The sequence below is a fragment of the Peromyscus californicus genome, unplaced genomic scaffold, assembly GCF_007827085.1.
Source record: "Peromyscus californicus insignis strain IS unplaced genomic scaffold, ASM782708v3 Scaffold_19__1_contigs__length_69161282, whole genome shotgun sequence".
Taxonomy (NCBI): domain Eukaryota; kingdom Metazoa; phylum Chordata; class Mammalia; order Rodentia; family Cricetidae; genus Peromyscus; species Peromyscus californicus.
The window spans coordinates 43285620-43301405 of NW_026294491.1; the positions used below are offsets into that span (position 1 = coordinate 43285620).

At 38.8% G+C, this 15786-nt stretch overlaps 1 protein-coding gene and 1 pseudogene across 1 annotated transcript; one reads left to right on the top strand and one right to left on the bottom strand.

The window, feature by feature from the left end:
• Positions 1–8455: 8455 nt before the first annotated feature.
• LOC128113923 (60S ribosomal protein L12-like) lies at positions 8456–10020 on the bottom strand (annotated as a pseudogene).
• Positions 10021–14255: 4235 nt separating this feature from the next.
• On the top strand, positions 14256–14966 carry LOC128114098 (40S ribosomal protein S6-like). Its single transcript, XM_052743957.1, has one exon. The coding sequence runs from the start codon at positions 14256–14258 to the stop codon at positions 14964–14966; it is 711 nt and encodes a 236-aa protein (XP_052599917.1).
• Positions 14967–15786: the final 820 nt, after the last annotated feature.

The window sequence follows — 15786 nt, forward strand, 5'->3', positions numbered from 1 at the left end:
TATCAGCCATGGATTCCCTTGTTCTCCCCCCTCCCGCCCCCCTCACCTTCCCCCTTTGTAATTTTTTACAAAGGTGTCAAAAATACACTGGGGTGGCGGAAGTCATTCTGCTCCATAAGTGATGCTAGCAAAATTGAATAACCATCTATAAAAGAATAAAATTAGATCCCTATCACTCACCTGGCACAAAAATCAATTCTAAGTGAGTTAAAGACCTGAATTTAAAACACAGAAACTGCTAGAGGAAACACACTTCAAGATATAGGTATAGGTAAGACTTTTCTGAACAGGACTTCAATGATACACAAAATAGCCCTAGGAATTAACAAATAGGGCTATGGGAAATTAAAAAGTTTCTACAAAGCAAGATATCTATCAGCAAAGCAAACTGACAGCCTGCAGAGTGGAACAAGAGCTTTGCAAGCTGTGCTTCAGTCCGGGTTTAATATCTAGAATATATAAAGAATTGTAGGGATGTAGAGACAGCTCAGTCATTAACGGCTAGGCTCACAACTGAAAAGACAAAAGAATTTTTTTTGAAAAATGCCTACCAAAAAAATGAAACTGCCAATCAACTAATGGGCTAATCAAACAGATGGTTCTCAAAAGACGCAGCGCAAATTATCAATAATCATTTAAAAGAGTGTTCAGAACCCTGAGTTATCAAGAAAATGAAAATGGAAACTACTTTGAAATTTGATTTCATCCCAGTCAGGATGGCTATCATCAAGAAAAAGAGAAAACAGCAATGTTGTCAAGGATGAAGAAAAAGGTGAATGCTTATTCACTGCTGAGGGAAGTCAACATGGGAACAGCTATTGTGAAAATCAGTGTGAAGGTTTTTCAACAATGTAAAAATAGAACTTGCACAAAATCTGACTGAGCCACATCTGGGCATATACCTCTATGGTAGGGTTCTATACCCTGTCACAGAGATACTTGCTCATCTACATTTATTGCTGTATTATTCACAATAACAGGGAAATAGAAGCAGCCTAGATGTCTTGCTCATCTACATTTATTGCTGTATTATTCACAATAACAGGGAAATAGAAGCAGCCTAGATGTCCATCAGATTAATGGATAAAGAAATGTGTGCACATAGACAATAAAGTTGTGTTCAACTGTAAACATAAATGGGATCATGAAATCTGCCCAAAAAATGGGGATAAATTTGGATAATATATTAAGCAAGATAATTCTGACTCAGAAAGATGAAAATTATGTGTCCTCTGTCATGTGAATATTTTAACTTAAAATGTCAACATATGTGTACAAGAGCAATTGAGTGTGGGTATAGTTTGTGACACTAGTGAGTAGACCACAAGAGGGGGAAAAGAATTGCTGAGAAAGAGGAAAGGGTGATAGAACATCAAGAACATGAAAGCTACAAGGAGGCTATGTGGGGTGGAAGAATAATGGGGTAGTTAGGGAAATGGGGAGAAGATGAGGAAGGAGAAGGAACAAAATAGGTGAATCCTGTTTGTAATGTGATTTACTGGTGTATTTCTATAACCTACTGTTCCTGAAAATAACACTCACCAGTCTCTCCAGGTTAGAATCTCTAACTCTCTACGAGGTATGCTATTTTCGAATTTCAGTGGTTTGGGCAATATTACAATACCACCAAAATCCAATTTCATTCATATTCTAGCAAACTCATAGGATTTTGAAAATTCCTTCTGTCATTACATACAACTGTTTTGACAAACTTCAGGAATAGTAACCAATATAAAATGTTATAAGTTCCAGTATATATTTTGCTGTAGATAAGCTTTATATTTCATGATCTTCTATCTTAAAAGATACTTGGCCAGGCACAGTGCTATATGCCTTTAATCTGGGAACCTGGGAGGCAGGGGCAGTTGGAGTTCTGTGAGTAGTGGGTCACTTTGATTTATATAGCAAGTTCCAGGCTCATGGGGCTACATAGTATGTAACACTGTCTCAAAACATGTATATTTGTGTGTAGATATAATTCTGAATGGTTTTATTAAATAAGAAACACAGAGACAAATGCAGAGTTAAAAGCCCCAGAGGTCAGAGAGCAGTAGCTAAGAGCTGAGACCAAGACCGCCTTCTTACCACCCACTGCCGCTGCCGTCCTTCCCCTGAGAAAGAGAGCTACTTCCTGTGTGTCTGTCTTTTTATTGACTTTCTGTTCTGCCTTCTCATTGGTTGCCTTCTCATTGGTTGTAAACACAAGCACATGACCTCCTCATCACTGCCTTTTTTTTACAGACCTCCAGGTCTCTATGGTTGGTATTGAGATCAAAGGCGTGTGTCTCCAAGCTGGCTATATCCTTGAACACACAGACTCTGCCTGCCATGTGATCAGAATTAAGGGCATGTGCTACCACTGTCAGACTTCTGCTAAATGGCTTGTTATTAGCTCTGACCCCCAGGCACTTTTATTTATTAACATACAAATAAAATCACATTTCAGCACAAATAAAATATCACCATATTTGTGTGTGGATATGAACTGTCTTATTAATCCATCAATTTAACATTAGCTAAGAAACTCAGTATTCAGTTTGTTAAATAACTTATTTAAAGGACATATGGTTTGACTGGATGACTGAAATATGACTGTACCAACACTGAATTCATAAGCACAGTAAAATTAGTTGAGAAATAAGGAATGGTGTCCAAAGCCACGGATAATTTGCAGTATATGCTACAGTAACTCTCTTCCTTTTAAGAACCATTTGTTTTCATAGCAGAGTCACTGAGCTTTTTTACTGACATTTTAATAAAATAATTTCTTAAGTAATTAATTTTATAGTTAGTCTCTTTAATTCCTCATCTCAGTATGTCTTGTTGGTTAACTGGCTACATCAGTTTTCTGCATCTATTTGCTATCAATGAGCCAAACTTTTCTCATTTATTACTAGGAAGCTAAAGAATTTGAATGTACTTTCCTCTAAGTGGCCTTAATCATGTGTCATTCAAAATGTCCATGTACTCTTTTTTTCGTAGATGTTGTTAGACTTCCTTTTGGGACCACCAGCTCCCCAATAATGGGAGACTTATTATTAATTATGAAAGCTTGGTCTTTAGCTTAGGCTTGTTCCCAACTAGTTCTTACAATTTAAATTAACCTGTTTCAATTCATCTACATTCTGCCACATGGCTTTTTACCTCTCCTCCATTCTGTACATCCGACTTCCTCAGTGTCTCACTGGCATCTCCCACCACACCAGATTCTAACCCAGAGCTCCTCTGCCTGGAAGTCCTGGCTAACCTCTCCTGCCTAGCTATTGGCCATTCAGCTCTTTATAAACTAATCAGATGCCGTAGGCAGGCAAGGTAAAACATCTTCACACAACGTATAAAAAATCCAGCAACATATAGGGGCTCTATTTTAAAATTTTAAATACTGTTCTATAGTTATAAAAAGTTGTCCTCTTTGAGTCATATGTTTCTTTCAAGTTTATTTAGTGAAAGAAATTTTGAAAAAAATTAATCATTTTCTATTATTTGAAGCAATATAAATACAGTATATATACTGACAATGAGATAAAGTTGTACATCATCACTTCCTCCAAAGCTTTACAATTTTTTGGTTCTTTTAATATGAGATTAAAACTAATTAAGGATCAAAATTTGGATCTACAATGTATCAGGATCCTCTAAAAATCTAAAAAGCAATTGTGAGGAATAAATTATTTTATTTTAAAAAATGTCCTCCCTAAATATAATTGTTTGCCTTTTTATAATTCATTGGAAATTTTTGAGCATCATTTAAATTTTTTCCAGCTGGAACTGAACCAAGAACATAATTATGTCAAAGAAAAAATCTAAATCCAGGCTGGTGATTTAGCTCACCAGGTAGCAATGCTTGCCACAAAGCCTAACAAGCTGAATTTGGTCCCCAGAATCCACCTGATGGGAGGACAGAACTAATTCCCACAAGCTGTCCTCTAACCAGTCACCACATGTGTGCCATAGCATGTATGCATGCACAAGAGCGATCGAATAAAAATATATAAATGTGAAAATACAAAAGAAGAACTTATTCCCCAAACAGTAAGTTTGTAGAGAATCTTGAAACTAGATTCTGAAATACCATATTTGATTAAGATAAATCTCTAAATTACTAAAGAAATTAACTAATTTGTTCTGTATTTACGATTATTTTCAATTCCAACTATTCATCTGAAAATTCAGCTTTGGGATCAAACTGGACATGTAGTGGATACTTTATCCCAAATTGGTGAATTCCTATAGAACTGGAGGTTGGCGAAACACACATCACACTTACAGAACACACTTCAATGTTTTAATGGACAATACAATGTAATTTTATTGTGGATACTTTCTTGGATTATTTGGTACAAGTGGAATCATCTTTAAAGGAAAGCACTTCCTTGGTTTTATTTATTAAATCCCATTTCACTTATTGAGGGGAAGTTTATGAGATGTGAAGGGAATTCTAAGAATGAATCATGTCCCATCCCAGGCCCTGTGCTGTCCTGTCATGTGACTGGCGGCAGTGTTCTCCACCATGTAGAATTTAGATCTCAGCCCATTCTGGTGCTTCGGAGTTGCTGGCTTTTTATCTTGTAGCCACAGTTGGTGTCATTTCCAGAACTGCTTCCACTTGGGTTTTCAGCATAACTATGAGATTAAAACCTCTCACTGAGCCGGGCGGTGGTGGCGCACGCCTTTAATCCCAGCACTTGGGAGGCAGAGGCAGGCGGATCTTTGTGAGTTCAAGGCCAGCCTGGTCTAGATGAGCGAGATCCAGGAAAGGCGCAAAGCTGCACAGAGAAACCCTGTCTCGAAAAACCTAAAAAAAAAAAAAAAAAAAAAAAAAAAAAAAAAAATCTCTCACTGCAAAAACTTAAAAAGATCTAGAGTCACCAGAGAGATCAGCTTCGAAGTAAACCTTTGAAGGATTCTCTTAGTGTAATTGAAGTGGGACCACCTCATGGTGGGAGGCACCATCCCCTGGGCTGGGATCTTGAACTGCAAGAAGGTAAACTGAGTACAAGTCACCATTCTCTGCATCTTGTCTCCAAGGGCAACATCACCAGACTACTCGGGCTCCTGCTGCCAGGACATCTTGGCCAAGATGGACTGCACCCTTGAACCATAATCCAAAACAAACCTTTTCCCTTACATGGCCTTTGTCGGGGTATTTTAGTCACAGCAACAGGAAAAGAAGGTAGGCCACTAAGCAAGAACACTTCATATGTGACAAGAGCTAGGATGAAGCATTTACATGCCAGACCTTAACTAAATACTTCAACAAACACCACAGTTCTCTTCTCTTTTTTCCTACATGTAGGTGCTTGGTATCTCTGTTATACAGGTGAGGAAACAGATGAAGTTCACACTGTTAGTAAGAGTAAGAGATGTCACTGCAGAGATGGCTTAGCAGGGAAGAGCTCTTGTTGCTCCTCCAGAGAACCAGTGTGCAGTTCTTAACACCCATGTCAGATGTCAGATGGCTCAGAGCTGCCTATAACCTCAGTTCCAGATGATTCGGTGTAACCTTCCGAACTCCACAGGCACTGGCACGCATGTCACACACACACACACACACACACACACACACACACACACACACACACACAAATAAATAAAATATTCAGTACATATTTTTAAGGAATAGTGGCTCAGATGTGATGTTGCACTAAACTTTATAAAGATCCTAACTGTTGCCGCTAATTTTATTAACATTCAACAGTTAAGCTATCTTATTAGCTATATTTTCCTTTAGACTTGCTTCCAGTCCACTGCATTACCACTTGTTAAATGAGCTATTTTGGTCTTACTATTAATAGCTCCTGTTCTGTCTCATTTTCTTGACAACTTAACACTGATTTACTTCATAAAAGAACCCTCTGCCTACCCAAGGAAGGAACAGAAAGAACAAAGTGTCTACTCCGGGCTAAATGTACCTTACGAATGAAGTATAATTTCATTGTGAGAAAAAAAGAAAGAGGATATTCTCATGCAGTGTAAATCAGAATGACTCAGTACGGTCTGGCTATGAGGCTGTTCATGCAGTCTTGAAGCCAGTCTGTGTGCTCGAATCCCAGCTTCACCACTTCATACACCAAAACTCATACGTTATACTGCATTGTTGTTTTGATATTGTTTTGAGGTTTAAGTAAGAAAATAACAGAGAGACATCTAGAACCATGTAACTATTGTATAATATTATTATTGAAAAGTATTCTAAAATATTTTGCTACAGAGAGAACTGGAAACTGAACACCGCCAAGTCTAACACAAGACAAAGCATAAGCAAGGAGAGTGTGTGCTGTGAGAGTGACCCAAAGGCCTCACTCCTTTGTTCATCCATTGCCACTGAGTCGCTAGCATTTGCCCTAGATCAGACTCATGTCCTTCTTTGAAAATATTCTTTCTTAATAAACTTTCCCTTCAGTGGGGCAGTGGTGTTACATGTCTTTAATGCCAGATTTGGGAGGCAGAGGCAGGTGGATTTCAGTGAGTTCGAGACCAGCCTGGTCTACAGAGCAAGTTCCAAGATAGCCAGGGCTACACAGAGAAACCTTGTCTCAAAAAAAAAAAAAAAAAAAAAAAAAAAACATAAATAAATAAAAATAAAATTTCCCTTCTACCATTAAAAGAAAGCAGTACAATAAAGTGATAAGATATCATCTGCCACATTTTATATTCAACTAACTGACAGTATATTTGAAAACAAACAATAAGGTGTTTACATTATCTAGTACTCTTGGTTATTAGTACAAACAGTAATAACTCAACAGCTCTCTGATGTTGTTTGAGAGATGACTTGCACAGCTTTACCTATCTGACTACTAAAATACTGAATCATGATGTGTAGACTACAAGTTCCCAGTAATTACAGCCCAACACACAAAATCTGACAAGCTCTCCTTCAGGCAAATCTCCCTGTATTCAGACCACTCCCAAACAGAATGGAAAACTGTTCAAACTCAAGAGCCAAGTATGATGGTGGTTTATATTTATAATTCCAACATTTGGGAAGCAGATATAGGTGGGTCAGGAGTTCAAAGACAGTCTCAGCTACACAGCAAATCTGAGGTTAGCCTGGGCTTCATCAGATGATAGATGGATGGATAGATAGATAGATAGATAGATAGATAGATAGATAGATAGATAGACAGACAGATAGATACAAACAAATAAGCTATCTACTTCAGAAACCAAATGTGCTGCACTTCCACCATAATATAGACCATAAGGCTGTATAATCTCTCATGACCTATTCACCCTTTCTTTCGAAGGACACTGATAATAATGATTCAATCTCAAACTTAAGTAAAACAAAACTACATTGAAAGATCTTGGCCTGTAGTGTGTTCTTTAAAAACTATTGTGCTCAGGACTACCTTTACCATAGCTAACTCCAGTTAATTTCCTTTGTGGTCAAGTTCCTTGAAGACTCTTCCATTCTAAGAAACTGTCTATATTTGGGAGTTAAATAGTACCACTAGAAAAACAAAGTGAAATAATCACCAAATAATCCTTCCAATGCCATTTCTCCAATGCTTTCTTACAATTGAGTCTAAAAGTTACTCACAGTTTTTATATTATTTTTATATTTTATATATATATTATATATCTATATATTATATGCATTAATTTGGGTACAGTGTGCTATCTCAAAATATTCATGCAGTGTTCACTAAGGACAGTTTCCTGTCCTTATATTTTTGTTTGGAGACTTCACAATTCTGTCTCCCAGATCTTCATAAAATACATGATAGATTATTGTGAACTGTAGTCATCCAGTGTTTAAATGCTCAGTTATTAACTACTTTTCTTTGTTGAGGCCTGTTTCAAACTAAAGGGGAAAAGAAGAAATTCTCTAATAAAATAGAAAAGTTTAGAGTCAAATTTCTTTACTGTGAAGTTAGAGTGTGGTAAGGAGGGGAGGAATATGAAAATAAATTTTTTTGCCAGATGAACATTTCTTGAAATAGTCTTGTGGTGATATTGTGTTTCCCAAAATATTGTGTACCCTAATAAACTTATCTGGGGTCAGAGAACAGAACAGCCACTAGATATAGAGGCCAGAAAATGGAGGCACACATGCCTTTAATCCTAGCATTCCAGAGGCAGAGATCTGTCTAGATCTCTGTGAGTTCAAAGCCACACTGGAAACAGCCAGGCATGGTAACAAGAGCCTTTAATCTCAGGAAATGATGGCAGAAAGAAGAAAAAGTATTTAAGGCATGAGGACCAGGAACTAGAGCCTGGTTAAGCTTTTAGGCTTTTGAGCAGCAGTTCAGCTGAGATCTATTCGGTTGAAGACACAGAGGCTTCCAGTTTGAGGAAACAGGATCAGCTGAGGAATTGGCAAGGTGAGATGACTGTGGCTTGTTCTGCTTCTCTGATCTTTCAGCATTCACCCCAATACCTGGCTCTGGGTTTGTTTTTATTAATAAGACCTTCTAACAATTTGGGCTACATAGTCTCTTGTTACTTTTTAATTAGTTGAGCATTCCACTAAAGTGCTGTTGATGTCGTCTATGATGTCTTAAGGATGGCAGTCATACACATTGCAGCCTACCAACTATGTAGTACTCAGGATCTCTTCAATAGTTCCAGAATGTTCTCTGGCTAAAGATCATACCTGTCAAATAATGTTGACAATCTCATCAAAGTTGTATTCTTGCTGTGTTTTATGTTTTCCTGCTGCTTCCTGTCTCTTGGTGGCTCCTTGAGGGCTTTGATGATCTGGGCAGAGGCAGAAGAGGCAACCTCAGCCTTGGTCTGTCTGTTCTGAGAGTTAATTTCACCATCATCCTCAGAACTTCCCAATCATGTGTTGCCTTGACAATGTCATCACCAACCTCTTTTGGAGATGGGCCCAGGAAATGGATATTGGGGGCCAAGGTAGATGTAGCACCAACCTTGCTCCAGTGTGCCTCAAGTACATGACTTTGACCTCATTGAGGCCAAACTTATGGGGTATGGTCGAGGTGAGTGATGTCAGAAAAACCTAGTTTGGGATGACCAAACAAAATGCTCATTAGTTTCCTCCAAGTCAAAAGTCCTGAAAATAAATTTTCAAGAGTAAATTTAAAAAACAATCACTAAAGGTGGGGAAAACGTGAGTAACTTTCACGTGGTCAAAGAGATCACAGGTACGTCTCTAGTAGTGTGCAGATGGTTAGTGTGATGGTAACCTTAACTGACAACTTAATAGGATGCCTGTCTTCATTTCTCTTCCTATTGCAGTGATAGAAGATCCAGACAAAGGCAGCTGAAGTGGCCAGGCAGTGGTGGCACACACCTTTAAACCCAGCACTCCAGAGGCAGAGCCAGGTGGATCTCTGTGAGTTCGAGGCCAGCCTGGTCTACAGTGTGAGATCCAGGACAGGCACCAAAATTACACAGAGAAACCTTGCCTCGGGAAAAAAACAAAAAAACAAAAAAAGACAACTGAAGTGAAAGTAAGTCTGCTTCAGCTCACAGTTCAAGGTAGAGTCTGTCATGGTGGAGCAAGAGGAGCTTGAAGCTGCTGGTCACATTAAGTTCACAATAGGAAGAAGACAGCAAGTGAGGCATGCGCGCTAGTGTAGCAGCCTGGTTTCCCCATTTTATACAGTTCAGGGCACCAGTCCTGGCGGTGGTGCCACCACCAGAGGGTGGGTTCCCACCTCAGTTAATATAATCAAGGCAATCCCATACAGACATGCCCAGAAGCTCTTCTCCCAAGTTCACACTTCTAGATTCTGTCAAGTTCACAAGGAACACTAACCATCGCAATTGTCCTGGAAGCGAATCTCTAGGCATGTCTTCGAGAGATTACCTAGATCAGGTTCACTGTTATGGAAACATTGAACCCTAACTATGAGTGGAACCATTATGTGAGCTGCATACTAGACGGAGTAAAGAAGAGAGAGCAAGCTTCCTCATTGCCGCCAAGATGCGGTCAGCTGCCTCAGGCTCCTGCAGCCGTGTATTCTCCGCCCTGGTGGGCTGTAATGTCAACTGAGGGCCAAAATAAGCTCCTTCTTCATTAAATTGCTTTTTTAAGAAAGGCATTTTGTTACAGCGGTGAGGAAAGTAACCAACGCAACTGTGCATTGTTATCCTTACTAGATGTTCGAGGTCAGTCGAGATGGAAGTTAGTCTGTAGAACAGTCATGGTGAAATATTCTTGCCACAGTGGTTCCTGTTATGTTAATGCTGATGAATTTTCAGATACATAAATCTCTATAAATCTACCTCTCATCAGAAGTGGTTACAAAATGCTCGTAGTTTGCTTATTAACTGGAGGATAAAATATTTCATATGTATTTTTAATATTTGTGTGAAAAGCCCAATTTTATCATTTTGAAAAATATCCTTTAGCTTCAGGTACAAAATTAACGCAGTTGACTAAATTATTGCATTTACTGCAGTGAGAGATAAGGTCAAGAAAGACTTCATGCAGCTGTTAATATAAGGAATATTATTGAAAATAGTAAGTTTCCTAACTAATGAGAAGAAAGCAATTATAGTGAGAAGGAATTACAGGCATAAAAGCTCATGGATTTGAAGTAGTATTTAGTTGTTCAACAATAAGAAAAGAGGAAGACGAAAAGCTAAGATACAGCTTGGACTGTCAGCCACTTTGAGTAAAAGACAAATAATTGAAACAAAAGAAGCATGATTCAGGATAACAAAAGGGTAAATGACAAGAATGCTCTGACAGCACAAAGGAAGGACATAAAACTTAGAAAGATAAGTTAATTAAGACTGTTCAGAGGAGTTAGATTTAGGGTGAATCTTTAAAAATGAATAAAAATCATGAACTTGGAGAGACGGTGATGAATAGCTTAAATCACTCTTGTGGAGGACTCTAGTTCACTTCCCAGCACACATATCAGGAACACCCAACTGCCTGTAACACCAACTCTAATGAATCTGGTGCCCTCTTCTGGGCTTCGTGGGCATGTGCATGCTCATGCACAAGCCCACATACAGGCACATACATACAAGGGTAATTATGAATAAAATATTTGTAATTGATCTAGATGGAAAAGACAGAAAAAGTAGTGGAAGCAGAGGAGAAAATGTATATGGGAGCATGGGCACCTGACTGCAACAAACTAGAAATACTTCTGCGTTACTGGGTTGCAAATGCTAGCCAACTTTCAACTAGGGGGAAAATGTTTAAAATAATTAAGTCATGTCATCCTTACTTTATGCCCATAGCATCCTCACCTTGAACTCCACCCAAATCATAGCCTCCTCCAAAAATAATCTCAGTTATAGTACAAATGGTTTGTTTTCTTCTCCTATGAATTAAGACAGTCAACAGAGTGTCTACATCAACGTATGCAGATTTTCCTTCTATTCATTCTCCCCTCACTCCATTATCCTGCCCCTCAGGCTTTCTTGGCGTTTTCTTCTCTTCTAGTTCCTTACTGCAGGCGTGGGGTTCATTCCTGAGGTATTCGTCTGATGGGAAGTCAAGGTCTTCAAAGTGAAGGATCCACATGACAAACAAATCTTCTTCTGGCCAATATTTATTGCCACTCACACAGTCATACAATGTATTCTTATTTTAAATTATGTGTCTTTTTAAAAAAAATCTTCTCTGTGAATATAAGATGGACAGAAGAAAAAGACAGAGATAAAACAGAAAGACATTTCTCCCAACGTTTTCACTAAAGTCTTCTGTATTCATGAAGCTCTATTTCTTTGCTCAATCAACAGGCAATTATTTATTCAACTTATTCTATATACTTACCCAGAATCCATCATTGCGCTATTAAAATGTTCTTTCTTTTATGGACATTGGCAATCATCACTAATAAGATTTTAATGTCTTTCTTGGCAAATTAATAATTGCCAATCCCACATCATTATTTCCTTTCTAATATCTTCCTCAGGGAAATCCATAAATCAGAGAACTAGACAAGATTATGTTCAGGGAGTTATCCTTGGGTACTAGAGTCTGGAGATAGCCACTGGAATGCCCAGTTTCTTGTGTCCTAAAACAAAAAAAACATGGATAGAGACAGAGGTAGAAATAAAAGCAGACACTCTATATAAATACACACACTTCCAAGGCATAAAAGACCAGAGGTGGGAAAATGATAGAAGCCCAACAGCGCCACACCTCTGTTGAGGTCCTAATGCCTTATGGGTCCTTAGCACGCATCCATTTTCTCATACATTTTCCTACAGTGATTGCTCCACACGTGTTCTGTTGCTTGTTGGCCTTGGTCAGGAAGGTGTCTGATCTTCCTCTTGGCCAACTGGTTTCTTTCACATGCTTCTCTGACACCCTCACTGTCTTCCCTATTCTATGTCAAGAATATCTTCCAAGGAGGTCACTTAGTCAAATCCTTCATACCCAAAGACTAGAATCTCTGCTTTTAGGCTTCTGATCTATCGTCTTTCAGTCATTCTCTACGTGATAGAAGTCCAGGAATCTGAAGCTCATTGCCTACAACTGAGAGATATTAGTAATACAAGCAATGCCTGATTTCACACTGAGAGATATAATCTCAGATGCATCTTTGTTTTGTATTAATCTATACTCATTTTTCAATCATAGCATTCATACTAAACCAACACATCTCCATGTTTTCTGACTAGAGAAACTGAACAACTTCATTGGGTGTGCAATCTTGTTTCAATAACTGAGTGATTATGTCCTCGTAAACTCAATTGCACTGGATCTAGATAAAATAAGTGGGATGTGTTGTCCATGAGGACACTTTTCACTTCTCTGTCTCTCTCTCCTTACAAGGAGCTTGAAAAATGTGAGCTCCATGTTTATGGGAGCAAAACATTATACTTGTCTTTCACAGGCAAAATGAGTTTGTAATGACCCACAAACCAACACTCAAGCAATTTAAAATACCAAAACTAGCCGGGCGGTGGTGGCGCACGCCTTTAATCCCAGCACTCGGGAGGCAGAGCCAGGTGGATCTCTGTGAGTTCGAGGCCAGCCTGGACTACCAAGTGAGTTCCAGGAAAGGCGCAAAGCTACACAGAGAAACCCTGTCTCGAAAAACCAAAAAAAAAAAAAAAAAAAAAAAAAACCAAAACTAGAAAGAAATTCAATGTACTTAAATTAAAAAATAAAGGTGAACCCATGACTTCTATAATTTTCATGAGAATTTTTAAATATATTTATGCTGACATGATGAAATTTTAGAATTAACTTAAATAATTGACACCTTAGTTTGATAAACACATGAACTGTGTTCTTGATTTTTCTAGGAAAGCATTGTCAACTTCCAATAGAAAGAGGCCAAAGGAAAGGCACAGCCAGAACATCGAATTCACACAGGGTTCACAGGCCTCTTAAAGCACTAGTAATTGAATATATGGATTAAACAAGGCGTCTGTTCTAACTGGAATTCAAATAGCCTCTTTTGTTGAATGATTGTGTTATTTTTAATTGTTTGGCAATTAAATTTCACTCAACACATTAATATAAAATAACGTATTATGTGGAATGTTTTCAAAAATATTAAGGGAACTAAACAAAGCACAACGCAGCTTATGTTTACTTTTGCTTATAAAGAAAAAGAAAAATACATGAACATGTGCCTTCGTTATAAAAAAAAAAATACTACATTGTTACATGGAAATAGTGGGTGGGAAAGAGTTACTTTGCATGTAAGGCTGAAGTTCCAGTCTTTATAAAGAACTTTATATACAATTGTAACTTTTTAGAAGCATGCCAATCTTCTATATATTAAGTAAATCAAAACTAACAAGGGTGAAAAATATCAAGGAAAAGATAGGACTAAAACAGAAAACCAAGAAGCTAAAACTAAAATAAGCAAATGAGTACAGCTATATTTCTACTGAGTAAGATAATCAGAGGGAAAATGAGTTCAAGCATCACAAGAAAGAGCAAGACATTTTTCGGGGGGTGGGGCTGGAATCTGGCACCATTTTCCCACAGGTTTCTGCAAAGGAAGCAGAGTACATAATTGAGAAGTGGTGCAGTACTGCGTCCAGGTGAGCAGAGTGAGCATCAAATGAAGACCACACAAGCCAGCGTACTTCAGGATGCACTGCTGCTGATAGATACAACCACATGCTTGTGACTTCTTCACGGGGATCACATGGCCTGACTCTATTTGTGAAGGAGCATTACTGAACCCCAAATTGGGAAAGGTTCGATTTTAAAATGGGAGATATGGTGGAGAAAATTACAATCTTCAAGAATCTTAAATAGAGAAAAATCAAGACTTAGAAATAGTCCTTAAAAACTATTAAATAGCGCTCTTTTTCTTGGCGCCTCCTAGGCGGTAGGCTGTGTCAAGATGAAACTGAATATCTCCTTCCCTGCCACCCGCTGTCAGAAACTCATCGAAGTGGACATTGAGCGCAAGCTTCCTACGTTCTACGAGAAGCGCATGGCCACAGAAGTGGCTGCTGATGCTCTGGGTGAAGAGTGGAAGGGCTATGTGGTCCGAATCAGTGGCGGGAATGACAAACAAGGTTTTCCCATGAAGCAAGGCGTGTTGACCCACGGCAGAGTGTGCCTGCTGTTGAGTAAGGGGCATTCTTGTTATAGACCAAGGAGAACGGGAGAGAGGAAGTGCAAGTCTGTTCGAGGATGCAATGTGGATGCCAACCTGAGTGTTCTCAACCTGCCCATTGTAAAAAAAAAAGGAGAGAAGGATGTTCCTGGACTAACAGGTACTATTGTGCCTCATCGGTTGGGACCTAAAAGAGCTAGCAGAATCCGAAAGCTTTTTAATCTCTCTAAAGAAGATGATGTCCGCCAATACGTGGTCAGAAAGCCGTTGAACAAAGAAGGTAAGAAGCCCAGGACCAAAGCACCCAAGATTCAACGTCTTGTTACTCCACGTGTCCTGCAACACAAATGCCGTTGTATTGCTCTAAAGAAACAACGAACCAAGAAAAACAAGGAGGAGGCTGCAGAATATGCTAAATTTTTGGCCAAGAGAATGAAGCCAAAGAAAAGCTCCAGGAACAGATCGCCAAGAGACATAGGCTGTCCTCTCTGAGAGCTTCTACTTCTAAGTCTGAGTCTAGTCAAAAATAAGTCTTTAAGGGTAACAAATAAATGATCATACCTTTAAAAAAAATTAAATAGCTTCAATACCTAATATGTCTAAACTCAGAATAAAGGTGCATAAGTAGCATTGATAGGTCAGTTGACAAAGCTAGAATATATCAACAAATTAGCAAAAATTACCATTGTTAAATTGTTGTTGGTGTTGGTGTTCTTTAGGAACAAATAATTCATTAGGCCTTTTTTTTTTTTCACAAGTTGCAGAATTGGCTGTGTGGCGTCTCACTCTGAGGGCACCAACCCCTTTATTACTTATTTATTTCATTTCTACTTAACTCTTTCAGTAGGAGGCACAGCTCCAACATCAAGTTTCCTGATGCTCTTTTTCTCCTCAAACTATACATTTTGAAGGGAAACAGACACACTTTTCAGGCCTTCATTCTCCCTTCCTTCCTCTAAACCCAATCTCCCAGTCTCATCCTCTGCTCTGTGGCAGACTACCTGCTGTGGCCTCTCCTCACCCTCTGGCCCCATTCCCAGAGAACTAAGCAGATCCTGGTGGCACACTACGGTTTCCTCCCTCTTGTAGACCTCCTCAGCACCCTCCTTCTACCCATCTCCATCCCTTAGTGTCAGCTCCCAATACCAAGAAACATATACTAACTAGGACCCCTAGAGGCCACACCTGGCAGGATCTCAGAATCATTTCCTACCCAGGTAGCCCACAGTCAGCAAACTCTCCTAAGAACCAAAGGACAACAGAAACCAAGGAACAAAACACCTACCCAACAAAGGGAAGACTTGATATAAGC

Excerpts from the sequence above, each read along its gene's own strand:
- LOC128114098 (XM_052743957.1), top strand. The coding sequence starts at position 14,256 with ATGAAACTGAATATCTCCTTCCCTGCCACCCGCTGTCAGAAACTCATC.